This window comes from Protomyces lactucae-debilis, assembly GCF_002105105.1.
Source record: "Protomyces lactucae-debilis strain 12-1054 chromosome Unknown BCR37scaffold_18, whole genome shotgun sequence".
NCBI lineage: Eukaryota > Fungi > Ascomycota > Taphrinomycetes > Taphrinales > Protomycetaceae > Protomyces > Protomyces lactucae-debilis.
In genome coordinates this window covers 120,464-139,485 of record NW_024468010.1, presented here as the reverse complement: position 1 = coordinate 139,485, position 19,022 = coordinate 120,464, and the positions used below count along the sequence as shown (strand labels likewise).

Below are 19,022 nucleotides of genomic sequence, written 5' to 3'. Positions count from 1 at the left end.
AGACCACGCCCTTCAACAGCATGAGGCCGCACTCCCACTGAGACGTTTGCTCTGCTTTGCAAGTTTACAAGAAAATGGTTTGAAATGGTCAGACGAATCTCCTTATCCCAAGGTGACAGATTGCATGGCAAACTTGCAGCCCCTGACTTCGAGGGGCAAGCCTGATTTCTCAGACGCTCTGCATTGTCTTCATTGGCTGGGGATGGCTTGATGTCTGCAGCTCTCTAGGCCTCCAAGGAGGATCTCGTTCATCGCATGATGGTTTGCTTTGATGCTCTTAGATGTTTAGCCACTGATCATCACTCCCTTGATAGTCTTATACGATTGACCGACCGACTCGCTCGAGTCAGATTGAACATACTTCTGCACACATAGGCATGCTGTGACAGAAGTTTAAAGTCTTGACTTTGATATGAATGCAGATGACTAAAGGACGAATCTCGTTGTTTCACAACGGTTAGACAATGTTCCAAATGTTTGAGCATGGGTTGCCATGAACAGTAGTTGGGACACCACCTTCAAGGTGATTGCAAGTGCATGTCTCGTTGTCGTTGTCAGGTGGGGCGTAACAGCTCACATGATCCCTGTAAACCTCTGGCTTAGGCAAGCCGCGTTCTTGGAATCGTTGAGTGATGTTAACAAGTGGGCAGTCCTGTAAGATGTCGTTCCAATCATAAATCTTGGTCTTGTACACTCTTGGCAGCAGAACAAACTCTTGGCACATGCAGCCATAGATGCTGGCCATGTATCCTAAAGTGAAGTTTGTGTACAACGCGCAGGCTCCTACACATGTTAGTCTTGCCCATGTATGATGATGTTTCTTGCCGTCATTTGCCAGGCAAACTTCTGTGTGCTTCGTGACCCTGTCCCATAAGGGGATGATGGGCGTCCTAGCATAAGCCTTTTCATGGCCTTTGCCTCTGCATAGAAGGCCCCTTGCACAGGCAATTTCGTCATTCCCAGATTGATCGACGTGAACGAGGTGAACGTTCCTCACAAGAAGCTGTTGGCAGTCGGAATGGTCTTGGTCTTTGCGCCCTGCAATAGCCGCTGTTCCAAGCAAGATGAGATAGAGGCTGGCAACGACGCGCTTCACCATGCTATCAAGAGGTGAGGGCTATGCGAGCTCGGTGCCGAAGGGTTGTTCGACGCAAAGTCATGAAAATCGGCAGGTCGTTGCTTTTTAGACTGACAAGTGGAAAATTTGTCTCCCTACCACACCATATGGTTCCTGTCGTCGTCAAATTTCGTGGCATAACAATATTGAGTCGAAATTGCGCAAACAGTGCATTACACCACGTGTTGCATATCTGACTGGTCAAAGAAGGGCAACTCAGGGGCCAACACGCGCCTGCAATTTGCAACAGCGATTGCAAAAAAGTCTTGAATACTACGAGAGGCCCATGCCATGATTTTGACAATCATATAGCTACATGCATATGTGCAACAAAAGCAAGCCCTTGGTTTCAAATGTATACACACCAGTTGCATCATTCAGTCATTTGCAATTGGCGGAGACATGCCACAAGCACAATCATACTCACTAACTGCTCGTTGCGAGTCGCCCAGTTCATCAGCTGCAAAGGCTGGCTTGTGCACTTTGAGCTTTCGCATTGAATATCTCCTATAGGCTTTGGCTATAATTCGGTAACATTCAAGCGTCGTCTAGGTGTTCGATCAGTATCCCACACATTCCACATGTTGCTGCATGCAGACCCATTAGCATTCGATGGAATTCCTCCTGGAACAATGTTGCAAACGCAGGTATCCAAGTCGGTCTTAGATGGATACTTACAGCTCAAATCAGAGCCGTAAAGTTCAGGTTTCGGTAGCTTACGCTCCGCGAACCGAGCTTGAATCGATTTGAGATCACATTGATAAGTCTTGCCGTCGATTGTGATGGGCGAAGTGCTCATTCTAGGAAAGAAAACCATGTCGGCACATTTACAGCCGCCGATGCTGTACTGCTCGCCGTATGTAAAGTTTGTGTGAATTGCACAGGCACCTGTATGATATCAGTTGTGCTTTTGGACCATAAAGGACTCACCGTGCAAAAGCTGACACTCGTCTGGAGTTTGAATATACTTGGTATACGTGAAGTTGAGCTTCGTGAGAGCATAAGCTTTTACAGCGAAAGGAGCTTGGCACAATAGCCCATCAGCACATATTTGCCCTAGTGCCGCGCCTACGCTGTGAAGGAGATGCCAATCTGCAATGTACAGCGATTGACAGTTGGAGTTGTCTGCAGGCAATGTCTTTCCCCCAAGAATCCCTAGGATACACACAGAAATCCCGAAGAGCCAGGTTTTAGGCATTTGTTGTCGTTACTTACCTGTTGGAGGTATCGTCAGGCGAGCAGGGCGCATTGTTCAATCTTTATGCAGAAAATTCTAGGGGGCCCAAAACTCGCCCCGTGTGAGCTGAAATGAAAATTGTCACCTTGAGAAAGTCTCGCGTGTTTGTATGAATGTCACGTTAGGCCATATGGACAATTTCCCAGGCAACATGGCCAACCGGCGTTGCATCGAAGTCTCAGGGGTAGATCACGAGCACGAATTTTGCGAGAGGAAGGGATCCGCGCGTGCATAGTCCTGTGCATACAGGTACGACTTGCAACTGCAATGACAAGTTGCCGCAGAGACATTTGCGACATAGTGACTCAGTTGAGCAATGAAGTAGTCAGTCACCTGGCTTGACTTGCCAATGCATCTCTCTGCCATGTATCGCGTGCTTTCACGTGATGGTTATCCCCTGTTTTAACTCAGAGGCAGGCTTAGGCAGCATGAGCCTCTACTTTACTCTTCATCCGTATCAATACTACTTGCACTTCTTAGGCTGCTTGTGCTTGACACCTCATCAGACACGTCATCACTAAATCTACGCACAATCCCGATGAGAGTCAGTCTCCACTCAGAGTCTCCAGCAATCAGAAAGCCTTCACTGTTCTGCAGCCGTCTAACTACTAATCAATCTTGTCAGTTGGCCCTATGGGTAAGTTTGATATCAAAATCCATTCAGCCGGATTGTGAAAGCATTCGGGCTAGCTCGTCAATCTCTTGGCTGTCCATAACTGCTGCAAAGGAGACTCACACACGTAAGCCATACGACTCCATCTCTAACCACGGTTCCTGCAGAGTTTGGTCGAATCATATGTCGTGCTCAATGGCTTTCCCTCTTCGAACTACGAGCGACAGCTCATTCAAGAAGATCGGCATCGACTGTAGCTGTCGCAAGATTCAGCTTGCGCAAGGCCAAAGAACGTGATGCAAGGGGTATTGTGCACCTCAAGGACCTTGATATGTATTGTAGCTGAAAAATTACACTGCCAAAGTTGGCCAGGCAATGAGCGCAACGTAGGCGTAGCTATATATCTGGAGCTGCAGGATAGCTATCGATGGAACGTTCATCCTAGATAGTAACAGCAAGGCCTACATAGTAACAGCAAGGTGGGAGCCTAAGTGAGAAATTAGACGAAATCTATCTGCAGCTCGGTCAATCACAAGTGCATTGAGAAACAACACGATCGAGTAATGTATGCGACTGCATCATCACTTTGCAATCACTAAGCTACCTCATTGTGGTTGAGCTCGATTTGACTTAGCTATAGACTCATGAAGACTTCTAGAGATCCCCCTTGCCCGAAAGGTCCCATAGCTTCGAACAAGCGTTCCCATTCTTTGTCGATGGAATCCCTCTTGGAGCGACGTTGCATACACATGTCGTGTTGTCCCAGTTTGGAGGACTCAAGCAGCTGATGCCTTCCTGTGACACTCTGGCTGCTGCTAAGTTACGGCTGCTGAGACGACCTTGAATAGACTTCAGATCACATTGGAAGGTTTTTCCATCGACTTGAACAGGTGATGTGTTCACCCTGGGAATGTAAACGATGTCACGACAGCAACAACCATAGATTGAGCACAGCTCTCCAAGAGTGTAGTTCGTGTGAATTGCGCAAGCACCTGGAGCATTAGCATGTCTTATATGACACTAGAGGCATACCGTCTACGGCGCATGGGTCTGGAGCCGAGTTATACTTGTCCCATGCGAAATTCGTCTTCGAGAGAGAGTAGGCGTTCTCAGCGTAGGGCGCCTGGCAAAGTTCACCTTGTTTGCACGTCCATTCGCCAATGGTGTCATTCACACTGATAAAGCGTGCCTCTTCGATGACAAGCGAGACGCAGTTGGAGTTATCAGCTGGGGGTCTACGTCGAGCGCCTGCAGCAACAAGAGTAATCAAACTCAGTGGGATTGCAATCCAAAGTGTGAGCATCGTTTTCAAGAAGAATCTGCTGAACAAAGAAAGCAGAAAATGTGCAAGTGGCCAGAACTTAAGGAATCGTGTCCACACGGTACAATAATCGAGGGTGGGAAAGAACAAGCTGGCAGAAAGGAAATTCGACCAGGGGTAACGTGTGGTCACATTTGTGCACATGTCTCATTTCCGGCGGCCGACCAGGGGCATACATCGCAGGCAATCAGAGGGCTCATAGGAACACTAAAAACAGTTCATCGAGAGAGTTTTGGTTCGCAAGAAGAATCGCTAGATGCGCCGATGCTCTAATATTCCACTGATGCTTGCAACTTGGTCCGTTTTAATAAGATCATAGCGAAAATTTACACGATTAGGGGACAACAAGACAAACAATGCGAAGAGGCAGCCTCGCGAATTTCGAGTGCGAGTTGATATTCCATGCATCATGCAGCTCCTTGCAACCGCATATTTTGCACAGCCACAATTACTACACTGACAATTTGACAGACGCTGGCTCCTGACTCATTCACCCCGAGTGTAGCGAAATTCAGGGGTATCGGCACCGAATTGTTGATGACTTGCGATGTGTCGCATGTGTACGTGCGAGTTTTGCTGTCGCATATTCATGTCGACATTCATAGCATAGTGTCGCAGACACGAACATGCTGCAGCATAGTGTCGCATTCGAAACGTACTGGCTGCAGGCATCAGCTGCAGCCTGTCCAAGTTTCATCTATCGCTACTAGCTAATCTTGGCTTTGCAGCTACACTCGACATTGAAGTATATCCATGAGCCAGTATTGAGCTTTGGATGTCATCTACTCACTGATACATAGCTCTGGATATTTGATTGTTAGCCTGCAGCTGAGGCCGCTCTATGTCAACCCTTGAAGTCTTGCAGTTGGCGTACACAGATTCGTCACAAGCCGCGTTCAGTCTTCCTTTCACTCATCCATATCGTCGTTCAAGAGCGGTTGCTGCGTCTCAGACAAGCGATAACAATCTCCTCCATGTATATTCTCCACCAAGCCAGACTTGTCGCAAATGCAAGTCAAGTTATCTCGAACAGGTGTGCAGGGCAAACCATTTGCGATAGCAATCAGTTTGAAACTGGAGAACCCTCGTTGAGCGAGGCGAGACTTGATAGAGCTCACATCGCATCCATACGGCTGCCCGTCTGGTCCCAAAACCGGGGACTCTGACACACGCAGTAGTAAAACCACTTCGGGACACTGGCAAGCATAGATCGAAATCATCGTACCCCAGTGAGACATGCTGTGAAAATTGCAAGTCCCATGCGAATGCGTTTGACAAGGGTCCTGAATCATTGTGTATCGATCGAAGGCCCATTTGATGGGAAGCTCTGAGTAGGCTGTCAGCTTATCAGCTCCGCGACAAAGAGCACCAGAACTACAGTTGTATTCTGCGTCGCGATCGCGGACCTCGATGTTGTGAAATGCTACCAAAGCAATCTGCTGGCAAAACTTGGCAGTGTCTGCAGTAATGTCCGTCGGCTCTGTGCTTGAGACGAAGCCAGGAAGCTGCAGAAGATTGAGTGTGCCGCTGAAGGAGAGTATCAGCAAAGTGCAGAGCCAGTTGAAGCTGTGGGGGACAGTCCTGGGTTCCTTCATAGCAAAACGTTGCTGCTGGCCTTGCTTGCGAGAGTAAGACTTGACAGTGTGCCGTTGAGCGTCTTTTCAAGACTACAGCCGCAGCCAGCGACTGGTCTCAAGTAAAGGAGTTGCTGTTGCGTTGGACCTAGTTCGGCCCCTGTAGTACAACATCGCATGATGTGTTTCATTGACTGAGCAGTCTAGCAGCTCGCAGTTGCCTGGAGAGGAATCTTCGACGCGGAAGCAACTTGAGCTTCGTAGTGCAGTGTTTCTCTCCAAAGAGGCCTAGAGATATAGTCGCACAGGTGCTGTCTTCCGCAGAGCGGCCCTCATTCACACAGTGATAGTCGTTTGCACTGACGATCATGCAACGTGAAAGGGTTTGTTCTTCTAGGTCTAATTTGCGACTCCGAAGCGCAATTGGTGCCGTGCACGCATCTGCAGCTGCGTGCCAACGTGGTCGCATGGGCATGCGGTTCAATACCTAGAGAATAGCCGATGAATGCGTGATGGAACTCACGGGGGGAATTGTGATGTTTAGAAATGAGCTGCTATACTACTTCAGCTTTGTCAGGATGATGCGGGATCCCTTGTTGCCTGCATCCGCAGCCGCCTGTATCTCACTCTGCTGATCCTTCAATGCTCGCGAAAGCGATGCGAGCTCAGTGGACTCACCAAGTGTTTCGAGCAGTGCGACTACCGCAAAGGAAGCGTCGCCAGAAGCCCAAAAAGCAGCCTCTTGAGCGACGAGAGGCGCAAACCGCTTCGCGAATGCATCAGTGGGCTGTACTTGTGTCGCTTCAACAGACTTGGTTTGTGGGTTCCAAAAGCCTCCCTGAACGAGTGCCTTGAGCATCCTAGGTGTATGCTCCTTGATTAGATCTGGGCGTTGCGGTGCTTGCTTCAAGATGGCAAGAAGCTTGTCTGTGGGTGCTTCTGGTACTTCAGTCGCATGTAGCATGATTTCAAGAATCAAAGGAGCGGCTGCTGGGTCTGCCAACATGTCTTCGATGTTCGCAGCCAATGCTTCAACAAGCATGGGAGAAACTGATTCTGCCACTTCCTGCCGTCTGACACTGTCCTCCTTCTTACTCGTTGTGGCCTTCTCTTTTTGTATTGTTGCAAAGTAAGCCATTTCTTTTGCATTGTAATGCCGCGCTTGACATCCACCAAGGATATAGAGGAATACTTTGCGTGCGTGTCTGTCTTCGAGCAAAGTGAGCAGCTTTGCCTTGATTTCCGGCGACATGGCTTTATTGAGCAGAACGGTATCGTCGACACTCATGTACAGCGCAACTACAGCGAGCCATCCAAACTCATCACGCATAGCACTCGCGATGTGCGGCTTGAGGGCCTTCATAATGAGCTTCCTGTCCTTGGCTGTAGCATGAGCAATCACCAAGCCAGCAGCATCGGCGCCATCGAGTGTATGCACGAACTCTGGCAAAAGCTCTCTGACAGTCTCAATTGCCTCAACCCTCTCTGTTGCGCTACAATTTTGGAGGTAGACAAGCAGAGCTCTGTGCAGAAAGGTGAATCCAATCGAGCCCTTCTTGATGGAGCCACTGATGGACTCCCACAAGTTGCGCATGATGAGGTCTCGCTTCTCTGGTGAGGCTGCAAGGATCTCGGCTAATGGCTTTTGGTTGGCCGTTGCAAAGACACTAAACTCGGCGCCGTACAACTCGGACAGCAGCATTTCTTGCTGTGCCGGTGTGGCGTAGTCTCGGAAAGCGTCTTCTACCACATACGCTGCTTCTTTGTGCTTGATGAGTTTGCGAACATTGCCGTGAATCTCTGCAAGAATTTTCTCTCGCACTTCAGCGTTGCCATACAACAGCATCTTGACGACCAGGAATTTGGAGTAGGTGCTCTTCGACAGATCGACAATCCTGCCCTTCAGCTCTCCAAGGATAATGAGACGCTGCTCGGTGCTGCCATACTTGAACGCTGCTTGAATAACGCGGTTTGCATCGTGCTTAAAGATGATCTCAACGACATTTCCCTGAATCACGTCAAAGAGCTGCTTGATGACCTTTTCACGCTCTTGTTTTGGCACCTTCTTGCGGTTCAGCTGAGACCAGAGTCCCTTTGCGCGAGAGATGATGTCTGCATGGGGCTTTGCCGCTTTGCGCGCTAGCAGTTCTTGCTTTTGCTTGGCGTGCGATTCCTTCGCGGTGCTGCCATTGCTTGGCTCTCGTGCGGAGGATTCCTGCGCAGCACCTTCTTCCATCACTTCGTCCTCCTCTGCACTCTCTGACTCGTCACTCTCACTCGAGGACATGTCTAGATCATCCTCTGAGTCGTCATCTGCAGCTTGTTGCTGCTCTGGCGCTGCACTGCCTTGAACTGCTGCATGACTCGTGGCCCTTGGCTTCTTTGCATCACTCTTGACGGTTCCAACACTGGCGCCTGCTTTCCTCTTGACTGCGACCATGATGAACGCGTTGCTTGTCTCTTCTACTTGTGTCTGTCTCTGCTTCTGTTCCAACTTTTTTAATTTCTCTCACGCCCCGTCCCAGCCAGCCGCCTTCAGACGTCGAGCAGCAGATGAACATGCGCAGATAATACGCTCAACTTGCTTATAGTCGACTCTGTGCACGATCCCTTCGCTAGTCCAAGCTCAAGCTCCCAGACAATCTCGTGCATTGCTGTTCCTCAATGCATCAGCATTAGCGCTCATTTCTCCCTTCACTGTACAACCACTTCAAGTCGCTTCTATTCGCGCGCCAATTGCACTTGTACTTTCGCTACCTGCTTCTTTGTACATAATACCTGGCGCCTCTAGTCAGGTTCAGCAGCATATATCATGCGAGATGAGGAGTATAGCAGGCCTGACCTCATGACACCCTTTTCCCTCTCTCTTGCCGCCGAGCAAGCTATTGAGAATGCAAAGATGAAGCTCGACGAGATGGACTCGAGGCTTCTGACTGCGCGGAGCTCTATTGCTCGCTTTCGCTCTCATCAGGAGGTCGCAACACCTGCTGCCCTAGATGATCCTCGCAAGCAGAATCATTTAGCTACAGAAGCTGCATCGCCAGACAAGTTTTCAGGAGATGTGTGGCGTTTACGAGAGGAAGACCGGCTCTCCCATGACCAAACCTCAAGTCGCACGTATGGCATGGTTGAAGCATTACAAATCACACCACCACGTCCACAACGACCCAGAGCCTCTCAGATACCCGACTTGCCTGGACTCGAACAAGCGTATCGTGAGGATTTACAGCTTGAGCTTGCTGGGACAATCTCTTTTGCTGATATGGCCAGAGCGCCGGCAAGTCTGCCGGACGAAACAGATTCTGCGGATCCGTCACTCAGCGCAGTAGCGAGTCCAACGTTTGGTCACTTTGTTCTTGACGGTGAAGAGAGGGAGCCCGCGCCCGATGCTGTACGGTGGCGCAATGAGTCGGTTGTTGACAACTTGATTAAGCCATTCAGCGTTTCTGTGGGTCAGTATAGACGACAGGATCTTCGGACACCGCCACCTGTGCCGTCCGTATGGCGTCGACGTGCCAATTCTCAACCAAAATCACCGACCCCGTTGTCTGTCCCTCGGCCAACGAATCCATTGGCAGGGTCAGGACGATCAGACGACGAGAGATCACTATCGTTGGAAGAAGAGGAAGAGCTCTTGTCGCTCCAACCGCAGTCTTCCAAATCAATGCTCCCACGCCCAATATCACCGGAGCCAAAATCAAAGCTGGTCGTGCCATCGACGCCGAAACGGCCCTTACCGCTCATCACTGCGCTGAATTCTCCTGAAAATTGGGTGGATCCATCTCCAGTCTCACCCTCTCAACCTGCTAGAGCAACCTTGGCGTCACCTGCAACAGCAACGCTCAAGCGTGTCAAAAGTATTGCTTCGCCTAGTGGCACGGGAAGATCCTCTAAAGTCGTGAGTCCCGTTCCGCCGGGCTCTGGTGACTCCACGCACTCCGAGCCTACGAAGCTTGCACGGCCGCGTGGACAAGTCAACCACATGCAGCCGCGCATGTTGAAGTATACCACAAAACCAACCGTTGAGTCTTCTTCGCCCGTCATCTCAAGCATTCCGCGACCGGCGACGAAAGTTTCGCCTAGATCAGGCAGTGCTGCATCACCAAGCGCTCACGGTAGTGCCGTGACGGCTGCTGTGATTGCCATGCAACAACATTCATCTGCACACGGCGGGATTTCCCCCACAACAAGCCCACTCAATAGCCCGGATAGTCTCAGGTTCAAGGGATTCTGGCCTGGTCCTGTGACGCCGCACAAACAAGTTTCAAGTCCATTGACGACACCCAGGCTGGATGAATCGCCACAAACGCGGTTACTGAGAGAGCGATTTGAGCGTGCATTGAGGAAATTGGAGGCTCCGTCGCATTCTGCATTACAGGTACGATTGGCGGAAGCGCAGCAGGCGACAATGGGAAAGCATGGGGATGATACTGCTGCACGGAAACTTGAAGCGGCACTCAGGATATTGGAGGATGAGTAGGGCTCGTGCATGCATGATGATGGGCTCCTGCATTGTAACATATACGAATCTTTGAGTATAAAAGAATGTCTAATCCGTCCTACCATCTGTCTTGTCTAGCAGATCCTATCCCTTGTCAGTATCATCCGCATATAGTAAAAAGGCTTACAAGCAACACTCGACACATTCTTCAGCCGCGCAGCAACAGAGTAGAGCTGCACAACAGCCAGCGCCTGCTCCCGCTCCAGCACCCATACCACCTTGTTTCATAGGCTGCTGCTGGACATACACAGGCTGCTGTTGCTGAGGGTATCCCTGAGGTGGATATCCCTGCTGAGGATAGCCCTGGGGTGGGTACATGGGCTGCTGTTGTTGTTGGTGGGAGAACATCCCGCGCTGGTCTTGACCAGGTTGTTGGTGTGCGCTTGCTGCCTGATACGTCGTTTGCGGCTGAGCAGGTGCGCTGTGGTTATTGTTGCCGCCTCCGTAGTAGTCTGCTGCACTCATAGCTTGTATGTACGTGTCTGTAGGATGTGTTGTCAGTTGTACCTGGTGAGGGTGTTGCTGCTGTTGCCGTTTCAATTTTGGGGGCTGCAGCTGCCAAGACTTCCAAGAGCGAAAAGAACCGAGCACCAGACAGCAACACCACAGCAGATCATGTAGAGATACTCAGGCTACAGGGGGCTATGGAGCAGTACTTATTCAATATGCAACCGGAAACTAGCTTATCAATCTTCATCGTGCAGCTACAGGTAATGAGAGTTAGCACAAGAATAGCTTAAGTATCCATTCATGCTATAGCTACGAGTAATGAAAACGCATCAATTCTATCATGATCAACAAAGAAAGCCCCTTTACGGCTTCGACAGCTGCTCCTTCCTGAAGTACACGAGGTAGCCAATGCAAATAACAATCTGGCAGAACAAACAGAGCCAGAAGCTGACGCTCGCAAAGATGGCTGCTCCTTCTTCTGAAGGTGTCCAGGTGGCAAAGTCCAGGAACGTGTCCGCCGGACCAATGGCATTCGGGGCAGATGCACGACCAACAAGCATCGCCACAGCACCGAGCATTTGACCAGCCATGAGCGTAGTTGCAACATGGGCGCGCGTCAGCGTCTGTAGCAACAGCATACCGATTCCGACTCCCTGAATCGCATCCAAAACACCAAGCCACAACCACAAGCAACGACCCAAGTACGGTCCTGCTTGGCCGGCCCATTGCATCGCTTGACCAATGTTTGACGTAGCCCATAGCATCTGTGCCCACCGAGGTGCACCGAGACCAATGCCAACAACAGGAATGGTCCAGGAGTGTGTCTTTGAAATCACCGCAAGACCATAGAGAATGATGCCCCAGATAATCAAGAAGAAGACAATGACCAGGGCAAAGATGACACCAGTGTTGATGTAGGGAGAACTCCAAAGATAACGCCAAGAACGACCGTAGAGCGTAGAAAGCCAGTAATTCTGTAAGATTGTGGCTACCATGAACCACAAGACAAGCTTTCGCCTGACAAGGGAGATGTAAAAGGCAGGAATACGGCCAGGAAGTTGTCGGTAGTAGTCTGGCAACCCCTTGGCAAGCAAGAGACCAGTTGCAGCCATGAAAACGGCCAAGAAAAGCACAATACCCGTGACGGCAATCTCAGTCTGTTGCGTTGCACCAGCAAGTGTCTCATCCGAAGTATCAGCGGTCAACTTCTCTCCCCAGTACCACAGAGCAGATCCCCAGATTTGCTGGGTTCCCTGCACCATGCAGGCACGAACGATCCAAGTTTGTGTACTTGCACCACCTTCGTCACCAAAGTTGAGGGCAAAGTACAACGATCCCGAAGCAGAACCAACTGCATAGAACCAGGTACCGATGGCATTGATCCAGTCTCGAGCACCATACAGTGCCGAGAATCCAGGAAGACCAATCATGAAGAAGGCCACCATGTAGAAGGCAAACGGCGCAGATAGACACCAGACAGCGGGCAAAAGACGGTACATTGTCCACCAAAAGACGGTACCAAACATGAAGACAATACCGATCGTGTAGAGTTGTGCAGCTGACTGGGAAGTAGAAGACGAGAGCAGAGTGAGCTGGTAAGATGTCGCTGCCAGAATCTGGCCAATGGCCAAGAAGATGGTGTAGATGGGCCATTCACCGAGCGTGCGCTGCATGAAGCGAGCAATGCCGCGTGTCTTGGGATCCATGAAGAGAGGCGAGTGTGGATGGTACGACGATTCAGGGCTACCGAGGTCGCGCTGAGGACCATGTGTATCGCCACTGAAGCTCGATGCTCGCGAAGACTCCAAAGAGCCGCGTCGGGAGAATTCGCCCTTCTTGACCTTTGGCTTGAATCCCAGCTTTTCATTCTTGATATCAGCAAAGAATGACTTTTCCGACTTGATCAAGTATTCCTCAATACACAGTTCGTGCTTTGAGTTCTTTGGGTTCAAGTCGCGCAGCTCTGACGAAAAGGCACGCAGACACATACCATCCTCGTCCGTGAAACGCTCTTGCACTTTTGTAAGCGAAAAGTCCTTGCCACCAGAACCAGTCATGACGCTGGCAAGCGAGAGACGAGAGTCATTTCCACCGCGAGGAATCAAGTGACGTTGAGAGTTGCCGAGCGAAGGAGACATGGGTGGTGTTTGCGGCGGTGAAGCGAATTCGCCGACGACAGAGCGACGGCGACCATAGGGTACGTTGGCCATTTGGGACAAGGACATGGAAGAACTTGCATTGGAGTGTCCGTAGAAACCACGGCCGCCTTCGCGAACAGAGTCATCATCCATCACTTCATACATTGTGCTGCGCTGCGGGTCAAACTGGTCCTCAGACTCATATCCGTCCTCACTTGGAGAACCGAATCCGCCATATCCACGGAATGCTCCACGCACTTGATCAGGGTGGATGAGGTCGCCTTCTTGGTCCGACTCAAACATCTCCTCCTCGTCAATTGCAATCAACTCGCCGTTGACATCGCGAGGCAAGACTGTTTGGGGCTCATTGCGATGACCAGGACCACGACGTGAGCCCAAGGAGAGCTGACGACGCAAGTTGGCGCCGCCGGCAGCATATGGGTCTGTTGGTTGTCCAGGCTCGTGCGGTGCAGCAGCATTGAAGTGTGCGTGCTGGAACTGCTCGGGCGTGCGTTGCTCGTCTGGGATGGAGATGACGGGTGATGAAGCGTTGGGCATATTTGTGAAACCAGGTGGAAGGTTGACTTGCGAGTTGTTTTGGTGCATACCAAGATTCGACACAGAGGCAGAAGACTCGGGTGGGAAGAGTGAGTAGACGGATCCACGGTTCTTCGTGTTGCCGCCAGTCTTTTTCTTGCACATCTTGATACAACCAGCCTGCAAGGCATCCAATTTTTGAATCCATTCTTGCACGGGGAAACGCTGCAAGGCCGACTTGGCACGGAGTAATGCGCGTGTCTTGTCGTTGGATGAGAGCGCTTGGCGACAGGCAGACTCGAATTGTGAGAGCAAGTGAGTTGTTGCGCTAGACTCAACCGTGTACCACCATCCAGGCATCTGACCAAGACCGCCGACGCGAGCACCGATACCAAGAGCACCTTTACGACCAAACTCCACGGCAACCAAACCGAAAGGCTCGTCACGCGATGGAATGAGGGTGAAGTCTGCACCGGAAAAGATGTAAGGTGGCAACGCTGTGAACTCCGGTCGAGAGTAGACACGTTCCGGGTACTTCTCCATCAATCGAGCCAGCTTTTCGGCAGCGAATTTTCCATAAAGATCAATGATGGGTCCAACGCAAATGACTTGCACATTAAACTCCTCCACAAGTGTTGGCACGATATCAGCAATCAAATCAATACCTTTTTGCATCGACCAACGTCCAACAAAGACGAGCAAGTCTGCTGAAGGATCAACACGCAGACCAGCCCATTCTTGCGCATCACGCTTGAGATGCTTTCGATTCTCCTCGAATTGCGAGTTTGGTACCACTTTACCATTCTTGACGGTCGGTGCACCAATATCGGCAGTATCAGTTGGATCGGGATTCGGTAGTTTACCAATCTTCTTGAGACCCCAGAAAATTGGGTATCGCGCCCAAGAACGCTTACCATACTTGGTCGACACACCGACTGCGCCAAAGCCCTTTTGATGAATACGCAAGAATGAGACACCGGCATGGAGCAAGTTGAAGACGTTACCGAACTGAACGTACTTTTGGCAGAGACGTGGTGAGATGTTGTAAACGGCACACACTTCATCACGTTCCTCTGGTGTACGCAACGGCCATAATCCCTGAAACTCGGCATTGTGCAACGACAATGCGCACGGCATGAGATCTGGTAAGAGGTAGAGTGGTGCGAGTGCACCGTGGTAATCGTTGATGTGATAGAGATCCACGGGGAAACGACGGGCGGTCTCGGCAATACATTGGTTCCAGGCGGAGTAGAAGATGGCACTCTCGAGATCATCCATGCGTGCAGGGTACGGCTCAATCGTCGACTGTCGCCTGAAAACTGGAGCATCGAGCAAAACATAGGTGATGTTGTTGATGATGTGCGTTGAGACGTTGATTTGGTAGATTTGATCGAGAATCTTGACTTCCATGGGTGGGTGATATTCGCCCTCTGGGTAATTCACATCCCCAACGCAAGGCACAACCCAAATCAAATCTTGATGCTTCAAGTTGGTTGCCATCAATTGAGCCATGACACCGAGTCCACCAATCTTGATCTTGATGCCCCAATCTTCAATATTGTACTCGAGTGTAGCAATCAATACAGTCTTGCGTGCACCATTCTCATAAGTCATTGGACCGAGTCCGCCAAGAGCACCAGTACCGAGGCCTGGACTGTTGATGGCTGGATCCGTCATGAACCCTTGATCTTGGTCCTTCTTGCTCTTACTGAATGGCAACAGTGGAATAAAGTTGCGCACATTGGAGCGGCCCTCTTGGTTGAACTTGACAGCATAGAAGGACCCCTTGAAGATGAGTGCTGCAAGCAACGCCGTCAATGGAGGCACAAAGAGACACAAGAAGTAAATGATGATGGCGACAATGTAGCTACCCTTGGGTTTGAGGTAGATGCGACGCGTCAAATCATTCAATTGCAACTCCCAACCAAGATGTGGCGAGCGCGGTTCAGTAGAGATGTTGAAGATGTTGCTGCCGAGCGCCGAGGGAGGAACACGTTCGATAACGGAGGAATTTTCCAGCGTACCATACACCCATGATGCATCAGGGTTGCCATCTGGATTGATTCCCCAAACGTTGAATTGAAGTCTCGATGGGTACGCTTCAGAGACAAAGTTGATGGTCCAATTACCGGATTTCTCCAAGGACAGCTGGTTTCGTGCACCGGCATCATATCCCCATTCATTGAAGGGTCCCATGATGAACATGTGTGGGAAGGAACGATGATCACCGGGTCCATCGAGATCAGCATGTTGCTGATGCGAGCTTGAACCAGCCATTCTTGACCAATACTGCAAAATGGCATGATCACCCTGCCAACGCTGCTTCTTTGAGCCTTTCCATTTCTTGGTAACAGGCATATTCTTCAAACCTGGACCGTAGGACGTCCAGTTGGACCATGTCGTTCCCCAATCAAGCGAGTAACGCCAGAGATCAGCACCAGCTGCATTGGCTTCAATGGTAAGCATACCACCTGACCCTTTCTTCATAGCCGTTGTTGTGTAATTGGAAGTCAATGGGAACACCAATGGATTATCCGCCTTGCCAATCCTGAACAATGCATGGTCGAAGCCAAGAGTCGTACCGTTACCCGATTGTGTTTGTGCCTTGCCGATGGAAATTTCATGGATGCCCTCAAACAAGTTCGTGATGGTGGCGTTGATTTGCCAAACACTGGGTGGTGCACCAACAACCGTTGCTGCTCGAGAAAAGGGGAAGAGGGAACACACGTACGAGCCAATGATGGGTTGTGTGCCATCCAGTGTTGTTGAATTGATGGAGAGTGCTTTACCCACTGAATCACAACTCATCTCATTGCTGAATTCAAGCACATAATTGAGTGTTTGTCCAGTTGCTGAACCAGTCGATACAATACGCGCATCATGACCAGGTGAAAGACGTGTAATGACGGGTCGTGGTTGAATGGCCGCTGGCTTCGGCACGAAAATCTTGAAACCATACGGATCGATATTGATTTGTGGTAAACAACCCGTTGTTGCATTGGGTCCAGCAGACAGGGTATACTCATCGAATGGATACACCAAATTGCGTACGACCGTGTTGGGTGGGAAGGTCACAGGTGGTGCAATCATAGCATCTGCAGCAGAACACGATGGTGACCATTGCGTAGAGACATTGGCATTGACATACAAGAACCACAAATCTTGATTCTTCTTACCAGTTGTGAAGGTTTGTCCTGGACATGCAAATCGATGTACTGAATGCAAGCCAGCCACTTCACTACCAGCAATCGACCAATTTCCCAGATTTTCAAGACAAAACCCATCATGTGCAACGGGGTAATTGTCACGAATTTCATGCAAGGCAATGAGACCGTTTCTCGGTGCAGCAGAGACATCGCGATGATCTTGCGCATTCAAAAAGTCATGACACCCGTCGCGTGCCTTTTTCAATGGCAAATTCGGGTACTGCTGAGAAGACAAGGAGTAACAACCATGAATATACCAGGCCATTGAACTTGTCATGGATTGACGACCAAAGAGATAGTTGTTGGCGGTATTATCGAGCATGTACAAGTCTTGCTCTTCACCATAGTAAATCGATGGTGCACCAGGCAACACCAATTGCGTAATCATGGAACCCAATGCCAGAATCTGTTCACCATTCTCAACGGCTGGCCAACGCAACACATCGTGGTTGGTCATACCGTTCATGTGACGTGGATCGAATTTACCGGTATTGGCATTGATGAGATCTTCATTTTGTACCATATCCAACCAACCTTCAACGAAATCTTGACGAATATCATAAGGCACCGTAATGGCACCTTCAAGACCAAACCAAATCGTCAATGCGCGGTACACAGAATACTGGAAAGCCGAAGCATCCAAGGCATTGAGTGTCTTGTTTCGTAAAAAGTACTCGGCTTCTGAATCAAGACCCGTCAAGTTCATGGCCATTTGCCAGTCCTTGGGTCGTTGATCGGGTTGTCTGCCACGACCGAGATAGATACTACCATAAGAATCACCACCGGTAATCTCACCGGGGATGTAGAAATTCTTCTTGTTGTAGAGGGCAGCGCATTGACGAACACTTTTTGACCATTCAGCAAGGAAACCCACCGTCATTTGTGTTGCTTTATCCAGGCGAAAGGCATCTGGATCCAGACCGGCAATGAGGAGACAAGCATAGTGATTGAGTTTCTTGCCAACAGTCGGATCCCATTCTCGAAGACGATCTTGCACAGAGGCGAATTTGGAGAGTTGACGCTGCCAATTTGGGTGGACACCAAAGGCTTCTGTATCTCCGTACTGGTCAAATTCACTGCGCTGTTAGCATGCTTCAGAAATGGAGACAGACGTACGATGCATAGCATCCAGTGAGTTCAATGACAACCGGACCACCGTCGTCATCCCAAAACTCTGGCAATTCACACGTTGGATCCCAAACGTTGTTGAATTGAAAGTCCGGGTAGGTGATGGCTGTTTTCCACTCTGCATCATGCTCATAGAGGGAGAATGTAGTGGAGGTATTGAGGTAGCCTGTGAAACCAACGAGATCTGCGAGAGTGCCGACAGTCAAGTCAAAGATGATGTACATGTCACGCCTGTGCAGTTCATCGATACAGTTTCGCCATTCTTGGATGGTTCCCTGGTGTGGGTCTAGAATGGTAAAGTCGATGGGCGAGTACTGATCAGCTTGCCAGGGTCGATTGAGGTATGGCGTTCCGGAGATGTAGAGTCCCTGATGTTAGTGCTGCATATGGTCGATGAGTGTATCATACCTTGATGCCCATACCCTGTAGGTAATCGAGTGAATCTTGGATTCCCTTGACATCACCACCGTTGCGCAGACCAGTCTCGTAAAAGTCATACTCAAAGACGGTACCATTGATGTCGTTGTTGCGTGGATCACCATCTACCCATTTATCAACAATAATGGTATAGATGGGGAATCGCCAGTTATCCGGTGATGGATGGTATTGATGATTTGGCCAATCTGCAGCATAGTCAAGGACTTCTGTTGCTGTTTTATTGACGTTTAGATTCCATTGCTCGTAGCGCGGGTCGTAACGCGCTGCTCTGCATTGTGTCAGGAGGGTGGTCGCTAGTCCGAGCAAGAACCAGGGCCGCATTTGCTTTGTCAGGCCTCCCAGGGGGGTACACGGGTTGACTTGTTTTGTGTGTGTGTGTGCAGGTGTGTTTGCTCAAACCGATAAAGGTGTAGAGAATGGATGTAAAGGGGTAAGCTTGGGTGCTCTCTAGGCTCTTATTTGCTCCTTGCCTGGTAGAGGAGGTTGTGCAATGGCTGCGCGGGTGTTGATGCGGCGCCAAGTGGATAGATGGACGCGTCTGGGTGGGCTCCAGGTGGCGATGCCTCGAATGCCTCGAGCAAAATACGCTGGAGGAATAGAGAAGGACGGGGCCCGAGGATGAAGATGGATGACGGGTGTCTCTTCGACTCTCTTGTATGCTGAGAAAGAGAGAAGAGAGAAGAGAGAAGAGAGAAGAGAGAAGGAAGAGGGAAGTGCGTTGGGTGCGGTTGAGTGTGCGGCGCCTGAATTCTTTCTTTTCTC

General features: G+C 50.1%; 8 protein-coding genes across 8 annotated transcripts; all 8 read right to left on the bottom strand.

The window, feature by feature from the left end:
• Nucleotides 1-239: 239 nt before the first annotated feature.
• On the bottom strand, nucleotides 240-1,368 carry BCR37DRAFT_115182 (uncharacterized protein). The gene is made up of 2 exons (XM_040865947.1): nucleotides 826-1,368; nucleotides 240-783 (listed from the first exon to the last, which is right to left on the bottom strand). Exons 1-2 carry the CDS (start codon nucleotides 1,097-1,099, stop codon nucleotides 458-460), a joined length of 600 nt encoding a protein of 199 aa, XP_040723281.1. The 5' UTR covers nucleotides 1,100-1,368; the 3' UTR covers nucleotides 240-457.
• Nucleotides 1,369-1,623: 255 nt separating this feature from the next.
• BCR37DRAFT_382429 (uncharacterized protein) lies at nucleotides 1,624-2,335 on the bottom strand. Its single transcript, XM_040869873.1, has 2 exons — nucleotides 2,048-2,335; nucleotides 1,624-2,005 (listed from the first exon to the last, which is right to left on the bottom strand). The coding sequence occupies exons 1-2, from the start codon at nucleotides 2,313-2,315 to the stop codon at nucleotides 1,638-1,640; spliced, it is 636 nt and encodes a 211-aa protein (XP_040723280.1). The 5' UTR covers nucleotides 2,316-2,335; the 3' UTR covers nucleotides 1,624-1,637.
• A 1,550-nt stretch (nucleotides 2,336-3,885) lies between these two features.
• Nucleotides 3,886-4,495, bottom strand: BCR37DRAFT_382426 (uncharacterized protein). Its single transcript, XM_040869872.1, has one exon. It carries the CDS (start codon nucleotides 4,430-4,432, stop codon nucleotides 3,968-3,970), a length of 465 nt encoding a protein of 154 aa, XP_040723279.1. The 5' UTR covers nucleotides 4,433-4,495; the 3' UTR covers nucleotides 3,886-3,967.
• Nucleotides 4,496-5,090: 595 nt separating this feature from the next.
• Nucleotides 5,091-6,152, bottom strand: BCR37DRAFT_115147 (uncharacterized protein). The gene has a single exon (XM_040865946.1). It carries the CDS (start codon nucleotides 5,881-5,883, stop codon nucleotides 5,197-5,199), a length of 687 nt encoding a protein of 228 aa, XP_040723278.1. The 5' UTR covers nucleotides 5,884-6,152; the 3' UTR covers nucleotides 5,091-5,196.
• On the bottom strand, nucleotides 6,153-8,334 carry BCR37DRAFT_115146 (armadillo-type protein). The gene has a single exon (XM_040865945.1). The coding sequence runs from the start codon at nucleotides 8,300-8,302 to the stop codon at nucleotides 6,422-6,424; it is 1,881 nt and encodes a 626-aa protein (XP_040723277.1). The 5' UTR covers nucleotides 8,303-8,334; the 3' UTR covers nucleotides 6,153-6,421.
• Nucleotides 8,335-8,835: 501 nt separating this feature from the next.
• On the bottom strand, nucleotides 8,836-9,705 carry BCR37DRAFT_382424 (uncharacterized protein). The gene has a single exon (XM_040869871.1). It carries the CDS (start codon nucleotides 9,576-9,578, stop codon nucleotides 9,300-9,302), a length of 279 nt encoding a protein of 92 aa, XP_040723276.1. The 5' UTR covers nucleotides 9,579-9,705; the 3' UTR covers nucleotides 8,836-9,299.
• A 621-nt stretch (nucleotides 9,706-10,326) lies between these two features.
• On the bottom strand, nucleotides 10,327-10,890 carry BCR37DRAFT_415022 (uncharacterized protein). The gene is made up of 2 exons (XM_040872274.1): nucleotides 10,491-10,890; nucleotides 10,327-10,447 (listed from the first exon to the last, which is right to left on the bottom strand). The coding sequence occupies exons 1-2, from the start codon at nucleotides 10,826-10,828 to the stop codon at nucleotides 10,438-10,440; spliced, it is 348 nt and encodes a 115-aa protein (XP_040723275.1). The 5' UTR covers nucleotides 10,829-10,890; the 3' UTR covers nucleotides 10,327-10,437.
• Nucleotides 10,891-11,093: 203 nt separating this feature from the next.
• On the bottom strand, nucleotides 11,094-18,995 carry BCR37DRAFT_415021 (cell wall alpha-1,3-glucan synthase ags1). The gene is made up of 3 exons (XM_040872273.1): nucleotides 18,231-18,995; nucleotides 17,811-18,190; nucleotides 11,094-17,770 (listed from the first exon to the last, which is right to left on the bottom strand). Exons 1-3 carry the CDS (start codon nucleotides 18,579-18,581, stop codon nucleotides 11,176-11,178), a joined length of 7,326 nt encoding a protein of 2,441 aa, XP_040723274.1. The 5' UTR covers nucleotides 18,582-18,995; the 3' UTR covers nucleotides 11,094-11,175.
• Between the last annotated feature and the right edge of the window lie 27 nt (nucleotides 18,996-19,022).